The 17,228-nt window shown below is 39.3% G+C and overlaps 1 protein-coding gene across 3 annotated transcripts in view; it reads left to right on the top strand.

Moving 5' to 3' along the window:
• Window positions 1–17,228, top strand: part of LOC120734749 (CXADR-like membrane protein) — a 109,536-nt gene that overhangs the window by 55,857 nt on the left and 36,451 nt on the right. For 2 of the 3 annotated variants that reach the window (XM_040033712.1, XM_040033709.1), the window contains exon 1: window positions 15,441–16,441. In XM_040033712.1, coding sequence (XP_039889646.1) covers window positions 16,229–16,441 — 213 coding nt within the window. In that variant the 5' untranslated portion in view covers window positions 15,441–16,228. Of the gene's footprint in view, window positions 1–15,440; window positions 16,442–17,228 lie in introns of those variants that run through there. The other variant, XM_040033711.1, reaches the window with a different exon arrangement.

Below are 17,228 nucleotides of genomic sequence, written 5' to 3'. Positions count from 1 at the left end.
CTGGGAAGAGCATGTCATTCACCTACAGAAGGTGCTACACTCCATCAGAATGGCTGGACTGACTATCAATCCCAAGAAGTGCTCCATAGCCAAGAGAGAAGTGGAGTACTTGGGCTTTGTAGTTGGCTCTGGGAAGATAAAGCCGCAGGTTGGAAAGATTGAAGCAATTCAGTCCTTCCCAGTTCCGACAACAAAAAGGAAGGTGAGAGGTTTTCTGGGTCTAGTAGGCTGGTACCGGAAATTCATACCTTCTTTTGCAGAGCGATCCACTGTACTTAATAACCTCACAAAAGGCTCAGCCCCTAACAAAGTGCGTTGGACGGAAGACTGTGAGCGAGCATTCAGAGACCTCAAGGAAGCAGTTTCCACACATCCAGTTCTACACAGTCCAGACTTCAACAAGCCATTCATCTTGCAATCTGATGCTTCGGGAGTTGGCCTTGGTGCTGTCCTTCAGCAAGAAGTGGATGGTGAAAGAAGGCCTGTGGTGTTTCTGAGTCGGAAACTACTCGACAGGGAGACGAGGTATTCGACGGTGGAGAAAGAGTGCTTGGCCATGAAATGGGCTATTGAGGCCTTGAGGTATTATCTTCTGGGACGTCACTTCACTCTGGAGACTGATCATCGTGCCCTCCAGTGGTTGAACCGCATGAGGGATGCGAATGCCCGCATTGCAGGATGGTACCTGTCTCTGCAGCCTTATGACTTTACGGTCCAGTATAGGCCGGGGAAGTCAAATGTGGTTGCTGATTGTTTATCTAGGATGACAGAGGACTGAAGCACTTCGCGCTTAAGAGAGGGAGGAGGAAATGTAAGGAAGAGGACTCCCTTACTGCATTTATGTATATTATATGTATAGCACTTTGGAGCACACTGTTCACTTTATTAAAAGCACCTTATCAAGCACTTTATGAGCATTGCACTTTAAGCATGGATTTGCACACAAGCAGTTTAAATATTTATTGTCTATTTATTGGGAATTTTAAAATCAGTTGGTAGCCTTATTTCAGATCCTGCACAGCTGCTCCTCGTCAAGGAATGTGGTGGTTGTCTGTCAGGAGAGAAGAATGGTGATTGAGATTGTGATTAAGGTTTACCAATAAGGAAAACTAATGCAAATGTGTGTGTGAAATCTAGGGAAAAGTGTTGCAAATAAGTGTTTGTAAGTTAATGATTACTCACCTTTCTTGCCTGTGTCCTCTTCAAGGTGTTTGGGCAAATGTTTCCCTGGGGGTCCAGACACCATTTAAAGGTTCCGGGAGAGACCATTGGTAAAGAGAGTGTGGTGAATCTTGTTGTGCTTGGGTTTCTGGGTTTTTATAATATTGGGTTTGGTGTAACATTAAAGTGTGAAGTATTTATTAATATGTAAATGTGAAAATGTATTTATTTTCACAACTGTACCCTCAAACACACAATAATAACATGGACTGAACCACCACTCACAACCACTAGCACTTTATATAGCCTCTGTAGAAACTATCTACACCCTCACTTATCTTAACTGCACTACTGTATAGCTCTGTGTAAATAATCATTCTGTACATTCGGTAATCTTTAATCCTACAACTGTTTACAACTTGCATAGTTCCCATTTCTGTATAGCTGTATATCTCAGATTCTGTAAAGTTATTTATTTCATATTCTGTATAGTTTTTCATATTTATATCCTGTTCATATCCTGTACATAGCTTGTACTCACTACAGCCTGTACATACTTATAGTTATAGAATATTCACAACATACTTCATACCGTGTACATTATAACATTCCATAATAGACCCATTTCTGTATTATACTCACATATCTATATTATTGCTAATATATATTGTAATATATCTATATCACTAAAGCACTTCTGGATGGATGCAAACTGCATTTCGTTGCCCTGTACCTGTGCATGTGCAATGACAATAAAGTTGAATTCTATTCTATTCTATTCTATTTATTCTTATTGATATATTGTATACTGTGGTGGAAGGTTGGGATTTAAGAATTTACCTGAGAGTGGAATAATGGTTTAGTCTGTGACAGCTGAACATATTTAAGGCTGCCAGTTGTCATTAGAGGTGGATTTTTTTTGTGCTGTGAAGAAGCTCGACAAGTTAATTGTTGTAAGGAGAGCCATATAGCAAATAAATACTTTGTTCCACTACACTTGCCTTGGTCTGTCTCACTGTGTTTCCAGCCGCTAAGGGCTGCCCTGTGACAGAAAGGTATAGTAATCATCCACAACTATTTTCAGTTGCAGATGATAAAGGATTCAGAAAATTTATTCATGCAGGTCCATATGACAGAGAATGTGCATCTTCTTTTTGTTTTCATATTTTTTCATATTTATATTTAATTGTGTTGTGGTTTGCAGTGTTTTGTGTTGTTTCACTTTAAATTTGTTTAAAAGGAAAAAGCTGAAAATTTAAATAGTTAAAAGTTGAAATGTGAATAGTTGGTTTTTGTATTATATGATTTATTTATTACATTTTATGTGGAGTGAATAAATAAAAGTATACAGGGAGTGCAGAATTATTAGGTAAGTTGTATTTTTGAGGAATAATTTTATTATTGAACAACAACCATGTTCTCAGTGAACCCAAAAAACTCATTAATATCAAAGCTGAATGTTTTTGGAAGTAGTTTTTAGTTTGTTTTTAGTTTTAGCTATTTTAGGGGGATATCTGTGTGTGCAGGTGACTATTACTGTGCATAATTATTAGGCAACTTAACAAAAAACAAATATATACCCATTTCAATTATTTATTTTTACCAGTGAAACCAATATAACATCTCCACATTCACAAATATACATTTCTGACATTCAAAAACAAAACAAAAACAAATCAGCGACCAATATAGCCACCTTTCTTTGCAAGGACACTCAAAAGCCTGCCATCCATGGATTCTGTCAGTGTTTTGATCTGTTCACCATCAACATTGCGTGCAGCAGCAACCACAGCCTCCCAGACACTGTTCAGAGAGGTGTACTGTTTTCCCTCCTTGTAAATCTCACATTTGATGATGGACCACAGGTTCTCAATGGGGTTCAGATCAGGTGAACAAGGAGGCCATGTCATTAGTTTTTCTTCTTTTATACCCTTTCTTGCCAGCCACGCTGTGGAGTACTTGGACGCGTGTGATGGAGCATTGTCCTGCATGAAAATCATGTTTTTCTTGAAGGATGCAGACTTCTTCCTGTACCACTGCTTGAAGAAGGTGTCTTCCAGAAACTGGCAGTAGGACTGGGAGTTGAGCTTGACTCCATCCTCAACCTGAAAAGGCCCCACAAGCTCATCTTTGATGATACCAGCCCAAACCAGTACTCCACCTCCACCTTGCTGGCGTCTGAGTCGGACTGGAGCTCTCTGCCCTTTACCAATCCAGCCACGGGCCCATCCATCTGGCCCATCAAGACTCACTCTCATTTCATCAGTCCATAAAACCTTAGAAAAATCAGTCTTGAGATGTTTCTTGGCCCAGTCTTGACGTTTCAGCTTGTGTGTCTTGTTCAGTGGTGGTCGTCTTTCAGCCTTTCTTACCTTGGCCATGTCTCTGAGTATTGCACACCTTGTGCTTTTGGGCACTCCAGTGATGTTGCAGCTCTGAAATATGGCCAAACTGGTGGCAAGTGGCATCTTGGCAGCTGCACGCTTGACTTTTCTCAGTTCATGGGCAGTTATTTTGCGCCTTGTTTTTTCCACACGCTTCTTGCGACCCTGTTGACTATTTTGAATGAAACGCTTGATTGTTCGATGATCACGCTTCAGACGCTTTGCAATTTTGAGACTGCTGCATCCCTCTGCAAGATATCTCACTATTTTTGACTTTTCTGAGCCTGTCAAGTCCTTCTTTTGACCCATTTTGCCAAAGGAAAGGACGTTGCCTAATAATTATGCACACCTGATATAGGGTGTTGATGTCATTAGACCACACCCCTTCTCATTACAGAGATGCACATCACCTAATATGCTTAATTGGTAGTAGGCTTTCGAGCCTATACAGCTTGGAGTAAGACAACATGCATGAAGAGGATGATGTGGACAAAATACTCATTTGCCTAATAATTCTGCACTCCCTGTATTTACGGTGGCCCCTAGAGACAAAGCACATACAAACTTCAAAACACGTAAAAACTCCAAAACACATACAAAACACAACAGAAGTGCTCCAGGATGCTAGGGGGCAGTGTTGAGCTTTGTTACCTAGTGGCTACACAAGCCAGGAAGTACCAACGACCGGATTTGGTGTGTGGTAGTAACAGGTAAATGAACATTTTTTTAAATTATTTGAATATACATGAGTGCTTGTGTATAAATACACAAACAATACACATATGCTTTCAATTGTGTAATTTAAGTGATCTAGGTAGCTGTTTTTGAAGTTCAGTTAACGCTAGAAATGTGTTTTGGAGTTTGTATGTCCTTTGTCTCTACGGGCCACTGTATATATTTATATATAAACATATGTAAATAAAACCACATTGTTTTTTTTTTTACATTACTAATTCCTTTTGTGCAGAATTTTATATTGTTGTAAATAATAAATTAATTAAAGCAACAAAACAACCTGAAGAGCCGGTTGGGAGCCGAAAGAGCCGAGCCGAAAGAGCCGGTTCTAACCCTAAAAAGAGTCGGAAATCCCATCACTAAAGTTTAGCTAATCCACCGCCTCCTTTAATAATAACGATACTTGTAAGAAATTTAGCCAGTTTGCAGCTCTGGGTACCAGGATGAATGAATTAGAGAACCAGCTCCACACCATTGGCCCTGGCCTCCACCAGGCTGCTGTAGTCAGAGTGAGTGAAGGTAGCTTAGCCACTATTAGCTGTATTATCCAGCAAATGATGTTGAAAATCAGTCCAGCTGGGTGACTATGAGCAGGAAGCATAGCCCTAAATAGAAGACCCTTGTACACCACCAGCCTCTGCACACTTTAAATGGATTTTCCCCACACAGCAACACACCAAGAAAAAACATGGCAACTGTATCGTGAGAAGCATAATGCTAGACACATGACCGAGCATTGTTTATTGCCTTCCATGGGCCAGAGCAGGCGGCACTAAAGAAGCCCTGAAACTGTTACTCATATTTCCCATCGGCAGTGATGCCAGAAGTCAAAGGTCATTAGAACATGTTTACCATGTTTAGCATACTGTATTCATCTTAAATCGCTGTCTGTTTTTTTCTTGCCCTGTCTGGCACTTATGATAGCTATATAGAATCTCTATAGGCTCTTCTTGTTCCTGTGAATCTGTTAGCTGTTTATTTATTTCAGATTTTACATTATATGTGGTATGGTATGACGACGTCCAAGGCAGGACAGGCAAGAGAAAGAAAAGAGGAAATGGTGGGAGGTGGGACCTTCTGGGGGAAACCTGGTCCGTCCCACTTTGGAAGTAGCAGCTCTCATTTTTACAAATCTGGCCAAAGTTATTAAACCCAGGAAAGCATGACCCCACCCCCACAGAGACCTCTCTGCTCCCAGACCACCAAACCCAGACCAAAAATCAGCAAATAAGACATTAATTATGAAAAAGTCACAGACAGAATAATTAATACACATACTTAACAAACACTGTCAACTGAACCAAAGAGTAAAAAAGTTAAACGTGTATGATTAAACATTAGGTCTCTCTCTCTAAAGTCCCTGTTAGTAAATGATTAAGTAGCTGATCAACATATTGATTTAGTCTGCCTTACAGAAACCTGCTTACAGCAATATGATTATATTAGTTTAAACGAATCAGCACCCTCAACTCATACTAACTGTCAGAATCTGAGGTGAGGGTCGGTGTGTCCATCCAAATATCAATAACATTGAGACAATAGGACAGGGGTCAGCAACCTTTAAGACCCAAAGAGCCATTTGGACCCAGTTTCCATGCAAAAGAAAACACTGGGAGCTGCAAATATTTTTTGACATCTAAAATGAAGATAACACTGTATATATTGTTTTTTACCTTTATGCTTTGTGTGAACAACTAAGGTGTGTTGCTTATGAAATCCATGAAGTGCTACAGAGAAAATTACATTTTATTTATGTAATTAACACATTTTGAACTCTTAAAGAAATATAACAAAAGGAAACAAAAACTGTTGTGAGCCACCCCCCTTATATCGCTTTTGGACTTTTGGAGCCTTGAACTGACTTTTAAAAAATAATTGGAAAAAAAGCACTATGCTGCTAAAAAATGAAAAATAGATATTTGCAAAATTCTGCCTAAATATGTATTTTAACTGGTTAATGTGTGTGGCGGGGCATCGTCTGCAGCGCCGCTGCAGGGGAGGCGGACGCACCTGAGCGGCACCCCCAATCAAGCCTCACCGCCTTAACGTCTGTGCTCTGTTGTATTGTTGTTGGTGTGTGTCGGGCTGTGAGCTGAAAAGCTACAGCCAGCTGTATGCGTACAGCAACCGTGTGTGAAAAGCGGTCGATAAAGAGATGCTGAAAAGCGTGTTCATGCAAACATCGTCGGGTCTGCCGTGATATGTTTACAATAGGACTTCTGCTGCTGAACCTCTGCAAATTGGGGCTGTAAGAAGTCACTTCATCTTTACGCAGGACTGTAAGCTGTCCTCTGTGAGGCGTGAGCGGTGTTTGTTTTTAACATAGTTCGCGGTGGAGCTGCTGACATAATGTGGATCCGAAGATCAATAATTGGCCTACCTGGGGTTGAAAGTCTGCACGGCGTTTCGGGGGGTACACCGGCTTACGCTAGTGTGACGCTTATTTTGAGCGAAGAAAAAAATAATAAAATATAATTTTATTTTTATATTTCAATATCACAATAATCTTCCAATTTAGAACTACAAGTTAAAAAAGAACTAACATAAATAAAATACACTTCAGCTAAATACTTCTAATTTATTTTCCCAAACCACGCGGAGCCGCAGTACAAGGACTAAAGAGCCGCATGCGGCCGACCCCTGCAATAGGACAATAGGAAAGATACTTTCTCTCCTCTAGGTTCAGTACATTGTTGCCGCTCATCCAAAATGAGACGTCTTTGCAAACACCATTCTTCTCAAGCAGGCTCACGTTGCTCCACCCCCTCTTCCATAATCTGCTGTGATTGGTTGTCCTGCACTCATGTGACTGAGCCTTACTGAGCAGTAACACACTGTAGTGAGTCAGAAAGCAGAGCATCGTGTTGAAGTACTCTAAATGAAACACTGCAAACATGATGCATGTTTCTCTACTGTGGCCATACCACCAACTTATATGAAGACTTAAAGGAGCTTGAAAAAAGAACTTTGTCCTTGAACAAGCAGCAAAAGAAATGAAGGGAGGAGGAAGGAAATCCCTGAAACAGACAAAAGAAACAAGGGGGAAAAACTCAAATATAATTGAGTCTCTCAAGAAAACTGAATTACCATTAACTGATTAACAAATAACTTCAAACTCTGCAGCAGTCAAGATCCATGCCCAGTCATTGCTACCCGCAGGTACTGACCGTAAGACCATATTGTAAACACACCAATGACTTTTACTCATCACTGCACATTTACTGGCAGGCTGCAAGCTCCCAAGAGCGACACTGATGTCAAGCGATTCAGCTGTTTTGCATTATTTTAAAAGGAAGACATATTTGGATGTGCAGGCATACTATTTCACCATACTGACAGGACTAAAACTGTTCAATTCAATTGAACTCAATTCAATTTTATTTATATCGCGCCAAATCACAACAACATCCTCAAGGCTGTGATGGCAACATCACTACTATGCATTGATACTGTCATAAATATGACCTTTAATTCAACCGGCTGCATTTCCATCTTATCAGACTGAGATGTGGCTAGAACAGTTATGAGTAACTCCTTCAGTAACAGTTTTCAACTTTTTTTAATCCAGCCCTCAAAGGGTTAGTGATTTTGTCTTCCACTGACATTGTTACGTCTTTTATTATCAACAAATTACACAGTGTTCTTCATTAAAGACTCCTTTTCTTCTGCCTGTCAGCTCTGGCATTGTTACACTAAATATAAAAATAATAAAATTATCTAACAAGAGGAACCTGCAGAGAGCTTATAGAGCTCTTGTTGGTAAAGCAAATGTGTTTGGCACAACAAAGCGTTCAGACCATGATCCTTCTTTTTAACATTGCTGCACATGACATGTTTGAATTCAAAAAGAGTTTAATATTTTGGAACAGTTAAGCGAGGCATTGTCTCAATTGTTGACGTTCAGTCTTCAGCTGAGCAACTTTCCAGCTGGCACCACGCATCCTCTCCAGGTCCCAACATCACTGAAGAAGGGGAGAGCATGAAATAAAGTGCAGCTGCCCTACCAACCTCCCCTGCACTGCTGCACCACCCCTCCCCTGCAGCGGAGCCATAGACCACACACACCCCTCCGCCACAAGCTCAAATTAAAAAAGTGTGGCTAACTTTGATATTGTATCTTTTACCATTTTAAACTGTACTGGGACATGCAAACTGGATCACATATCTCCCGTACTTGCATCATTACATTGGCTACCAGTCAGCTTTCGAATTGATTTAAAAATTTTAACACTTGTTCTTAAGACGTTACATGGCTTCGGAATTTTTATGTGTTTTCAAATTTGCATGTTTTTTAGAGTTTGTATGTGCTTCAGAGTTTGTACGTGTTTTGGAGTTTGTCCGCGCTTTGTCTCTAGTGGCCACCGTAAATATACTTTTATTTATTCACTCCACATAAAATGTAATAAACAAATTATAAAATTCAAAACCCAACTATTTACATTTCAACTTTTAACTATTTACATTTTCAGCTTTTTCCTTGGAAAAAATTTTAAAGTGAAACTACACAAAACACTGCAAACCACAACCAGTGGCGTGTCTAGAAAATTTTTGTTGGGGGGGGGGGGCAGGTAGGGGCACAGATTTGGAGAAGGGTGGCAGATGTAATTGGCAGATAGTGTTAAAAAAAATTCTACCAATCATTAACCATAATTCAATAACCCTGTAAACCTAATAACCGAATGCGCTTTTAACTCTTATTAGAATGAGATTTTAACCACTACGGTGCAAAGTTTTTAGATACTGCGTTGATGAAGTACAAGAGATACAATCAGTGCTTTGTCAGTGTTTATTAAGCATTCAAGGACAGCAATGTTTTCATAGTATTTTTACTGACATATAGTGCACATATGTTTTGGGCAAAAACATTTTTGAATATTAAAATATGAACATTTTTAACATACAATTGGCAAATTAGCCAATGGCAATGCAAAACTTTATTTGCCTATTAAAAAAGAAGATAATCTGTGCACAAGTCTGTAAATGATTCTTTATATCAGCTGTGTTGAAGTATGGAAACATCTGAAACCGGGAGGACAGGAGCCTTGAGAACCAGAACTGCGCATCCCTGCATTGAACATGGCACAGCCGTTTCATGGGGTGATTTACACTCTATTCATAACATGGAGCTGGAAGATAGGATAAGTAATGAGAGAAATTAGCTAGACCGCACAGTGTAGTGTAAGTGCTGCCTTATGGTAAACTTTAGTAATATTGATGTATAAAGAACAACACTGGCTGATGATTAAATACAATCAGCTGGCATGGTGACACTGCCAGTATTAACCTGCAACCAAATCTGCAGCTCCATACAGCAATGTTACGACTTGGATTATATCTTATAACTAGGGATGGGTATTGATAAGATTTTCACGATTCCGATTCCATTTTTGATTCTGTTTAACGATTCGATTCTTTATCGATTCTTTTTAAAAAGGAGAACACTAAGTTCGAATAGCTTAGAACTTTGTTTTATATCTTCTCTTTGAACAAGATAGAAATTTAGGAGTAACATGGCCTTACAAACCCAACAGTGAGATCTTAAGAGATCCACAGCCTACGGCTCTTCAATGGGGTGTCACAGGGTGCCCAGGAAAAAAATTGTAAATGTAAAATAATAAAATAAATATTCTTCTGTAGCAATAACAAAGTATAACATAAATTATTCTGTAGCAATTACACAAGAATATCCAGTAATGTCCCTGCCTACAATTAAACACATTCACTTACTGAAAATCATCTGCTGTAGCAAATGGGTTCAAGCCTTTGACCACAAACTTAGTCACTGCTCGGTGACATTCGTCTATCCTGGCCTGAAAGGAGACGCTACCGGTAGACTGCAGCGAGAACTGCCAGCATCTGAGCCAGACTCTGTCTGTCTCATCATGGTCACCTAAATGCACAGTAATGGCAGGTTTTGTAATTAGACAGATCGCGCTAACATAATATGCACTGTTATTGATTATTTACCTGCCGCATTAACGGGAGAGGACATGCAAACGTTACCGCTGCTGCTGGGTTGAGATTCACGAGTCCGGAGAGGAATTAAAAACATGACATTCATTTAAGGTCATCGCGTGTTTTGTGAGCAAATGCTTTTGCATATTCGTAGTGTTTCCTCCCTTAAATGAAATATCTACTTTGCAAGTATTGCAAGTTGCCCTGTTGTCATCCATTCTCATAAAGTATAACCAAACTTTTGAGCGTTTGAGCCGCTTAGGCGCCATGTTTCCTGCCAGGTAAATGACGCTCAGCAACGTGGTGACGTCATTCGGGGCGACTGGAATCGATAAGGGAATCGTTTGCAAAAATGGCAAACAATTCCAAAGAATTGAAACAGTGGGTTTTCGATACCCATCCCTACTTATAACTCATAACTCTTATGCTAGCTTCCCCCAGTAGCCTACTGTCTGAAATATTTGACGGTTGCAATAATTCTTTAAGTGGCGACCGTGGCTCAGGGGGTTGGGAAGCGTATCTGTAACCGGAAGGTTGCCGGTTCGATCCCTGGGCTCTCTGTCCTGGTCGTTGTGTCCTTGGGCAAGACACTTCACCTACCGCCTACTGGTGTTGGCCAGAGGGGCCGATGGTGCGATATGGCAGCCTCGCTTCTGTCAGTCTGCCCCAGGGCAGCTGTGGCTACACCTGTAGCTCCCTCCACCAGTGTGTGAATGTGAGAGTGAATGAATAGTAAGTAAGTAAACTTTATTTATTAAGCGCTTTTCACAGACAGGCAATCACAAAGCGCTGTACACAAATATTAAAATAATAAAATAAACAATAAAATCAATAGACATTATATACAATGTAAAAGATCAAATGTAAATAATGTAAAAAAATATAAAATATGTAGATCAACAAAAGGCTTGTTTGAACAGAAGAGTTTTTAACTGTTTTTTAAAAGAATCCACAGAGTCAAGCAAACATAATTGTAGTGGTAAACTGTTCCACAGCCTTGGTGCAACAGACTGAAAGGCTCTGTCCCCTTTTGTCTTCAGTCGTGTACGGGGAACAACTAAGAGACTCTGAGTCTGTGAGCGGAGATGACGAGCAGCAGTGTATTTTAAAAGAAGCTTGGATAAGTAATCTGGAGCCTGGCCATTTAGTGCTCTGTATGTTAAAACAAGAATTTTAAAGCGAATTCTAAACTCTATTGGGAGCCAATGTAAAGAATATAAGATGGGAGTGATGTGAACACGCTTGGTAGAGTGAGTTAGTAGTCTGGCTGCTGCGTTTTGTATTGTCTGGAGGCGAGAGAGAGATGATTTATCCAAGCTAGTAAACAGGGAATTACAGTACCGTAATCTAAGTGTGATGACACAAATGCATGAATGAGTTTTTCCAGTTCAGCTGAGGAAACCATATGTCGCAGTTTAGATATGTTTCTTAAATGATAGAAACAGGAACGAGACAAAGATTTTACATGAGAGTCGAGGCCCAGAGAAGAGTCAAATATTACTCCAAGATTTCGAATATTTGACTTGACAGATGGACAGAAAGAGGCAAGAACCTGACTGATTTTAGAATGTAGCTCAGGAGGAGCTATGATCATGGTCTCGGTCTTGTTAGTATTTAGAACGAGGTAGTTGCTTGAAAGCCAATCAGAAACCTGGGTTAAGCACTGGACTAGGGTGGACAGCCTATCCAGTTGATGAGGCTTAAAGGACATATGGAGCTGAATGTCATCAGCATAAAAATGATAAGACAGGTCGCTAAAAGATTGAATGATACCAGCTAAAGGAAGCATATAAAAAGAAAATAGTAATGGACCTAAAACTGAACCCTGTGGGACACCACAGGTCAGGGCAGCAGTGTTAGAGGAGAACCTATCAGTCCTAACAGAAAAGGTCCTGTCTGATAAGTAGGAAGAAAACCAGTCTAGGGCAGAGCCAGATACACCAGCCAAAACCTTGAGCCTGTTAAGTAGGATTTTGTGGTCGATGGTGTCAAAGGCTGCACTAAGATCAAGCAAAATGATCACAGAACAGTTCCCTGCGTCAGATGCCATTAATAGATCATTATAGACTCTTAAGAGAGCGGTCTCTGTAGAGTGCTGCTTTTGAAAGCCAGACTGAAAAGGGTCAAGAATCTGTAATTTACATAATAGAGACCTGAACTGATTTTCAACAATTTTTTCAAGTAATTTACTTACAAATGGCAATTTTGAAATAGGTCGGTAATTACTAGCAGAGCTAGGATCAAGATTCTGTTTTTTTAACAGAGGGGTTACCTCAGCATGTTTAAAATAAGATGGAACACAGCCTTGCCTCAGTGAACTGTTGATGATGGATAGTAATGTGGGACCAATGCTGGTGATAGACCTGGACAGGACAGAGGGAGGTAATATATCTACAGAGCATGACAAGGATTTCATTTTACCTAAAACTATAATCAAGTCATTTAGTGTGATTGGAGAAAAGGAGGTAAATGATCCAGGACAGCAAGGGGTATCTTCATAAGGGGAGGCACTTGAGGAAATTTTAGATTTCAAGTCCATCACCTTATTTACAAAGTAATTAAGGAAAGTATTACAATCTTCATCAGAAAGCAACAGAGCATGCTGGGTTGGAGGAGAAACAATACTGTTGATGGTATCAAATAGAATTCTTGAATTATTTTTATGACGATTTATAAGATCGCATTAGTGGCATTGTAAAGCGCTTTGGGTGCCTTTAAAAGCGCTACATAAATCCAATCCATTATTATTAAGTGTTATTTTTCCTTGGTATTCTAATTTCACCAAAGTTTACTAAATTCAACAAACTTAATATTACTTACCAGGACATTTATTCTCTCCTCATTTTCTTTCGCCGAAAATTTGTTTTCTGCCCTGCCGTCTTTCGCGCTTGGCTCTCCTTCCTTTGCTAATGTGATGCTCATAGTACAGAAGCCGATGCTGCATTCACTTACACTCGGATATCTGAGCTTCACTGTGAAAACATAATCGAGCATTTGATATTTGATTGAATTTTATTGTTTTAGCTTCGGATTGGCACCTGGGGTGGCCAGTCTGGTTGGGGGGGGGGTGTATGTGCCCCCCCAGGCCACCCCGCTGGACACGCCACTGACCACAACACAATAAAATATAAATGAAAATATGCAAAACAAAAAGAAGATACACATTCTCTGTCATATAGGCCTGCATGAATAAACGTTCTGAATCCTTAATCATCCACAACTGAAAATAGTTGTGGATGATTACTATACCTTTCTAATGTTGTCTCTTTTTGTCCCTGGCTCTCTTTCTCTCTCTTTCCCTCCCGCTCTGTTCCTGTGCTACTGCGAGTGTAACTACCGCCCCCCAGAGTGAAGCGGAAAAAAAGTGCGAGAGAGAGGGTGAGAGAAAGAAAAAATAACCCACGGCTCGCGTCGTTCACTTCAAAGAGTCGGCTCTGAGAGCTGTTTCGTTCGCGACTGAAACATCACTACTGTGAATTTCACATTCCAGCCGCAGCATATTTGGTGCTTGCTTGGACATTTAGGGGTTTCTTTGCTGTAAAAAGAAGTTTTCATCCCAAGCAGTGAGCAGCGGACGCTAATGTTTTTGTCACTTTTTATCGAATCAAACTCAAAGTAAGGTCAGTACTTCCACGCTTTAAACGCTGCACAGTCATACTCTCTCCCGCACTAAATATATGATCCATTTTTGATCTGCACACAGCTGTTGCCATGAATGTCGCACTCGCTTACGTCACTGTCATGAGACACTCTCTCAAAAAAATCATGGTTTTAGTAACGCAGTAACGCAGCGTGCTTACGGGAAAGTAACAGTAATCTAAATACATTTTTTGCAATAGTAATCCCTTACTTTACTCGTTACTCGAAAAAAGTAATCGGATTACAGTTACGCGTTACTTGTCACGCGTTACTGCCAGAGGTGGAAAGTAACGAATTACATTTACTTGCGTTACTGTAATTGAGTAGTTTTTTTGTGTATTTGTACTTTTTAAAGTCATTTTTCAAGTCTGTAATTTTACTTTTACTTAAGTATATATTTTTAAAAGTATTGTAGTTCGCTACGTTTTCAATCACACCCATTACTGAGTAAATTAAAAAAAAAACCCAAAACATTGCGCTTTGGAAATACTGCAGGGAATGATGGGTAGTAGAACAAATTGGCGCTAAGGTCACGTTAAAGATGGAGTCTGACATCGGTGTTACGGATCCAGTGAAAAAAGAAGCCCCGTCGAATTCTGCTGACCCTGAACTCGAAGAAACGGATGTAAACCCCTGGCCGTATTTAAGGGACCATTTCGGCTTTAAGTGCAAGAAAGGCAACAGCTTTATTATGCAGTGTAAGCTGTGTTTGCCCAGAGAGACCGAGTTAGCAGCTTTTAAAAATTCCACATCAAACCTGCGCAAGCATGTAGAGGTAAGTTAAATACAACTCGTACCGTTATGGTAGCAAAAAGGCTGGGTTCAAATTAATCACATTAAGTTAAGACATCTGTGAAGAACACAGATAACGTTGGTTGGTACTAGAAACTTGCTGTAATCGGGCACGTTGTTGTCCACGCAACTTACTTTTTTTTTTTTTACTGGGTTGGTAAATTGCCAAAAGAAAATGTGTTTACCTACGTTTTTCCTGTTTATTAATAATAATAATTTATTTTAAAAAATAGTTTAATTAAAGACAGAAGCGGCTACTTTCTTACTTAACCCACATATGTTCACACTGCAGGCAAAAGAATAACAGAGCGCTCACTTACCTTAGATTAGTCAAAGACAGCTGACTTCTGTTACTTGTTAATTAGCACTTGCAATCTCCCGTTAACTAGCCTGTTACTGTCCAATAAAAAAAAAAAACACGAGGTATATTGGTATAATTTACCAGCGGTAGCTATGTAATGCATTGATGTCTTATTAGGGACGTCAAAAAACGTTCTCTCAAACTTAACACTGGCCTGCCTGCCTCAGCTGCCTTCGAGCGTCTCTTTAGCTGTGCTGGACTACTGTTCACTGCAAAGTGAGCAAGGATGAGCTCTACTAACTTTGAAAATCAACTGCTGCTCAAAATTAACAGGGAGTTCAGAGAGTAACACTCTAGGATGGATACAAAGGAACTTTAATCTAGAGGTACAGTAGGGCAGGGCCAAGTTTAAAAAATTAAAAAACATTTTTAAAGCAGCTGCCGTTCAGTTCAGTACTTGTACTCTTATTTGACAGTTTAGAACACATTCTCATGTGAAAGAATGATATGGTTTTGTATTGAAAACACTGTGATACCTGACAGTTTGGTTGATTGGTTTGGTGACCATTATCCATTTTCATGTATAGACTTGCAGTTTAACTGCCACTGCTCTTTAATATGTAAAGTTTTTCTTTTCACTAAAAAAGAACTACTTTGAGATTTATATCCCACTGTCTTTTTTTTTGCGCTACTCAGAAGCAGCTGTCCTCCTGCTGACAGAAAAGTAACTGTAACTTTTACTCTGAGTACATTTTAAATGAGCTACTTTTTACTTTTATTTGAGTACATTTTTAGACAGGTAATTTTACTTCTACTTGAGTAAAATTTCAGCGAAGTAATAGTACTTTTACTTGAGTAAAATATTTTAGTACTCTTTCCACCTCTGGTTACTGCCCATCTCTGCTGATAGAGGCCATGTTTGTGGAGTTAATGAACCTGCCTGAATAGTTATTCAGATCTCACTTAAAATCTCACATTAAAACCAAGGCTTTGACTATCCAATTATAAGTTTTGAACAAATCATTATAACTTGACCAGTTTCTGAATGACATGAGTTTTAAAATATCTAATGTAAGTCAAAAACTACACTGCTAAAGCATCTATTTTCTTTGAATAGACACTCTTGTTCATTTTCAAATTTTACAATAAGGACTAAGAACATAAGTATGCAAGCTGGCTAAATTGTTACACTTTTAAATGTCTATATCTTCAAATCACATTCCTGTCTAGGATTCATGAATGTTTATTATTTATTATATTTATGTTGATATCTGATGCAGTGAACAATGATCTTGAAGAAGCCTGTATCTCTACAGTTCTGCTGGGTGTGCTAATGACATGTGCCCAGACAGTGATGAAGAGGGTTGTTGGAGACAATGCCACGCTGCCCTGCCACCATCACTTCTGGGTTGGTGATCATCCCACTCTGGACATTGAGTGGCTGCTCCTCAAGCCAACCAACAGGCAGAGAGTGGTATGTGTCTCTCAATGCATGAGGTTCACTGCCCATTTTGGATAGACAACAACAAACCTACTGTTACCTGTTCTCTTCCATAGTCTCATAGTCATTTTTAAACTATTATTTTAGTAAAATATTATTTTTATTAATATTTTTTAATTGATATTTTAATATTTAAGTTACTTCGAATTTTTTCAGTTGCACAGGTTTTCTAGGCATCATGAAAAGTTTCACACAAAGGTTGTATGAGTTAAGTTGTAGTTATAGTCGTTTTTCTATATAAAACTATTTTAGCGATTTTGTAGTACATAAAAAAACTACAAAAGAGTGCATACCTTTTGCAAATTGAAAACAGCATTTATCCATAGCTGTTGCAATTAATGTATTTTGCATTGCCTTGTTAAATGCACAGACAGAAAATAAAGAGCATTTCAAAGATCTGTTCATAGCCAACAGCTCGCTATTCTATGATGCAAATTCTGCAATCAAACACATTAAAACCTGATATTTTTCCAGAACCTTCCTCACCAACATTTAAAAGGATTTCTTCCTCTCCACATGGTCTACCTGTCCACTACATTTCATGAAATTCAGTATGGTAGTTTTTGTGTAACCCTACTCCAGGCAATCAAACGAACAAGCAAAGAAATGGCAACATTGGGTCCTTGACATTGGTAGTATGCAAAGGCTCAACAAAGCAGTGTTTTATCAGCATCCTTCCATTTTTAAATAATTATTTTTTCAAATAATTAAAAACATATATATTAAAATTCTTAAGCACATATAGTTCGACTCTCTCTCT

The sequence above is a fragment of the Simochromis diagramma genome, unplaced genomic scaffold, assembly GCF_900408965.1.
Source record: "Simochromis diagramma unplaced genomic scaffold, fSimDia1.1 OVJJ01000721.1, whole genome shotgun sequence".
NCBI lineage: Eukaryota > Metazoa > Chordata > Actinopteri > Cichliformes > Cichlidae > Simochromis > Simochromis diagramma.
The sequence above is the reverse complement of the archived record's forward strand: the minus strand, read 5'-3'. Positions and strand labels throughout refer to the sequence as shown.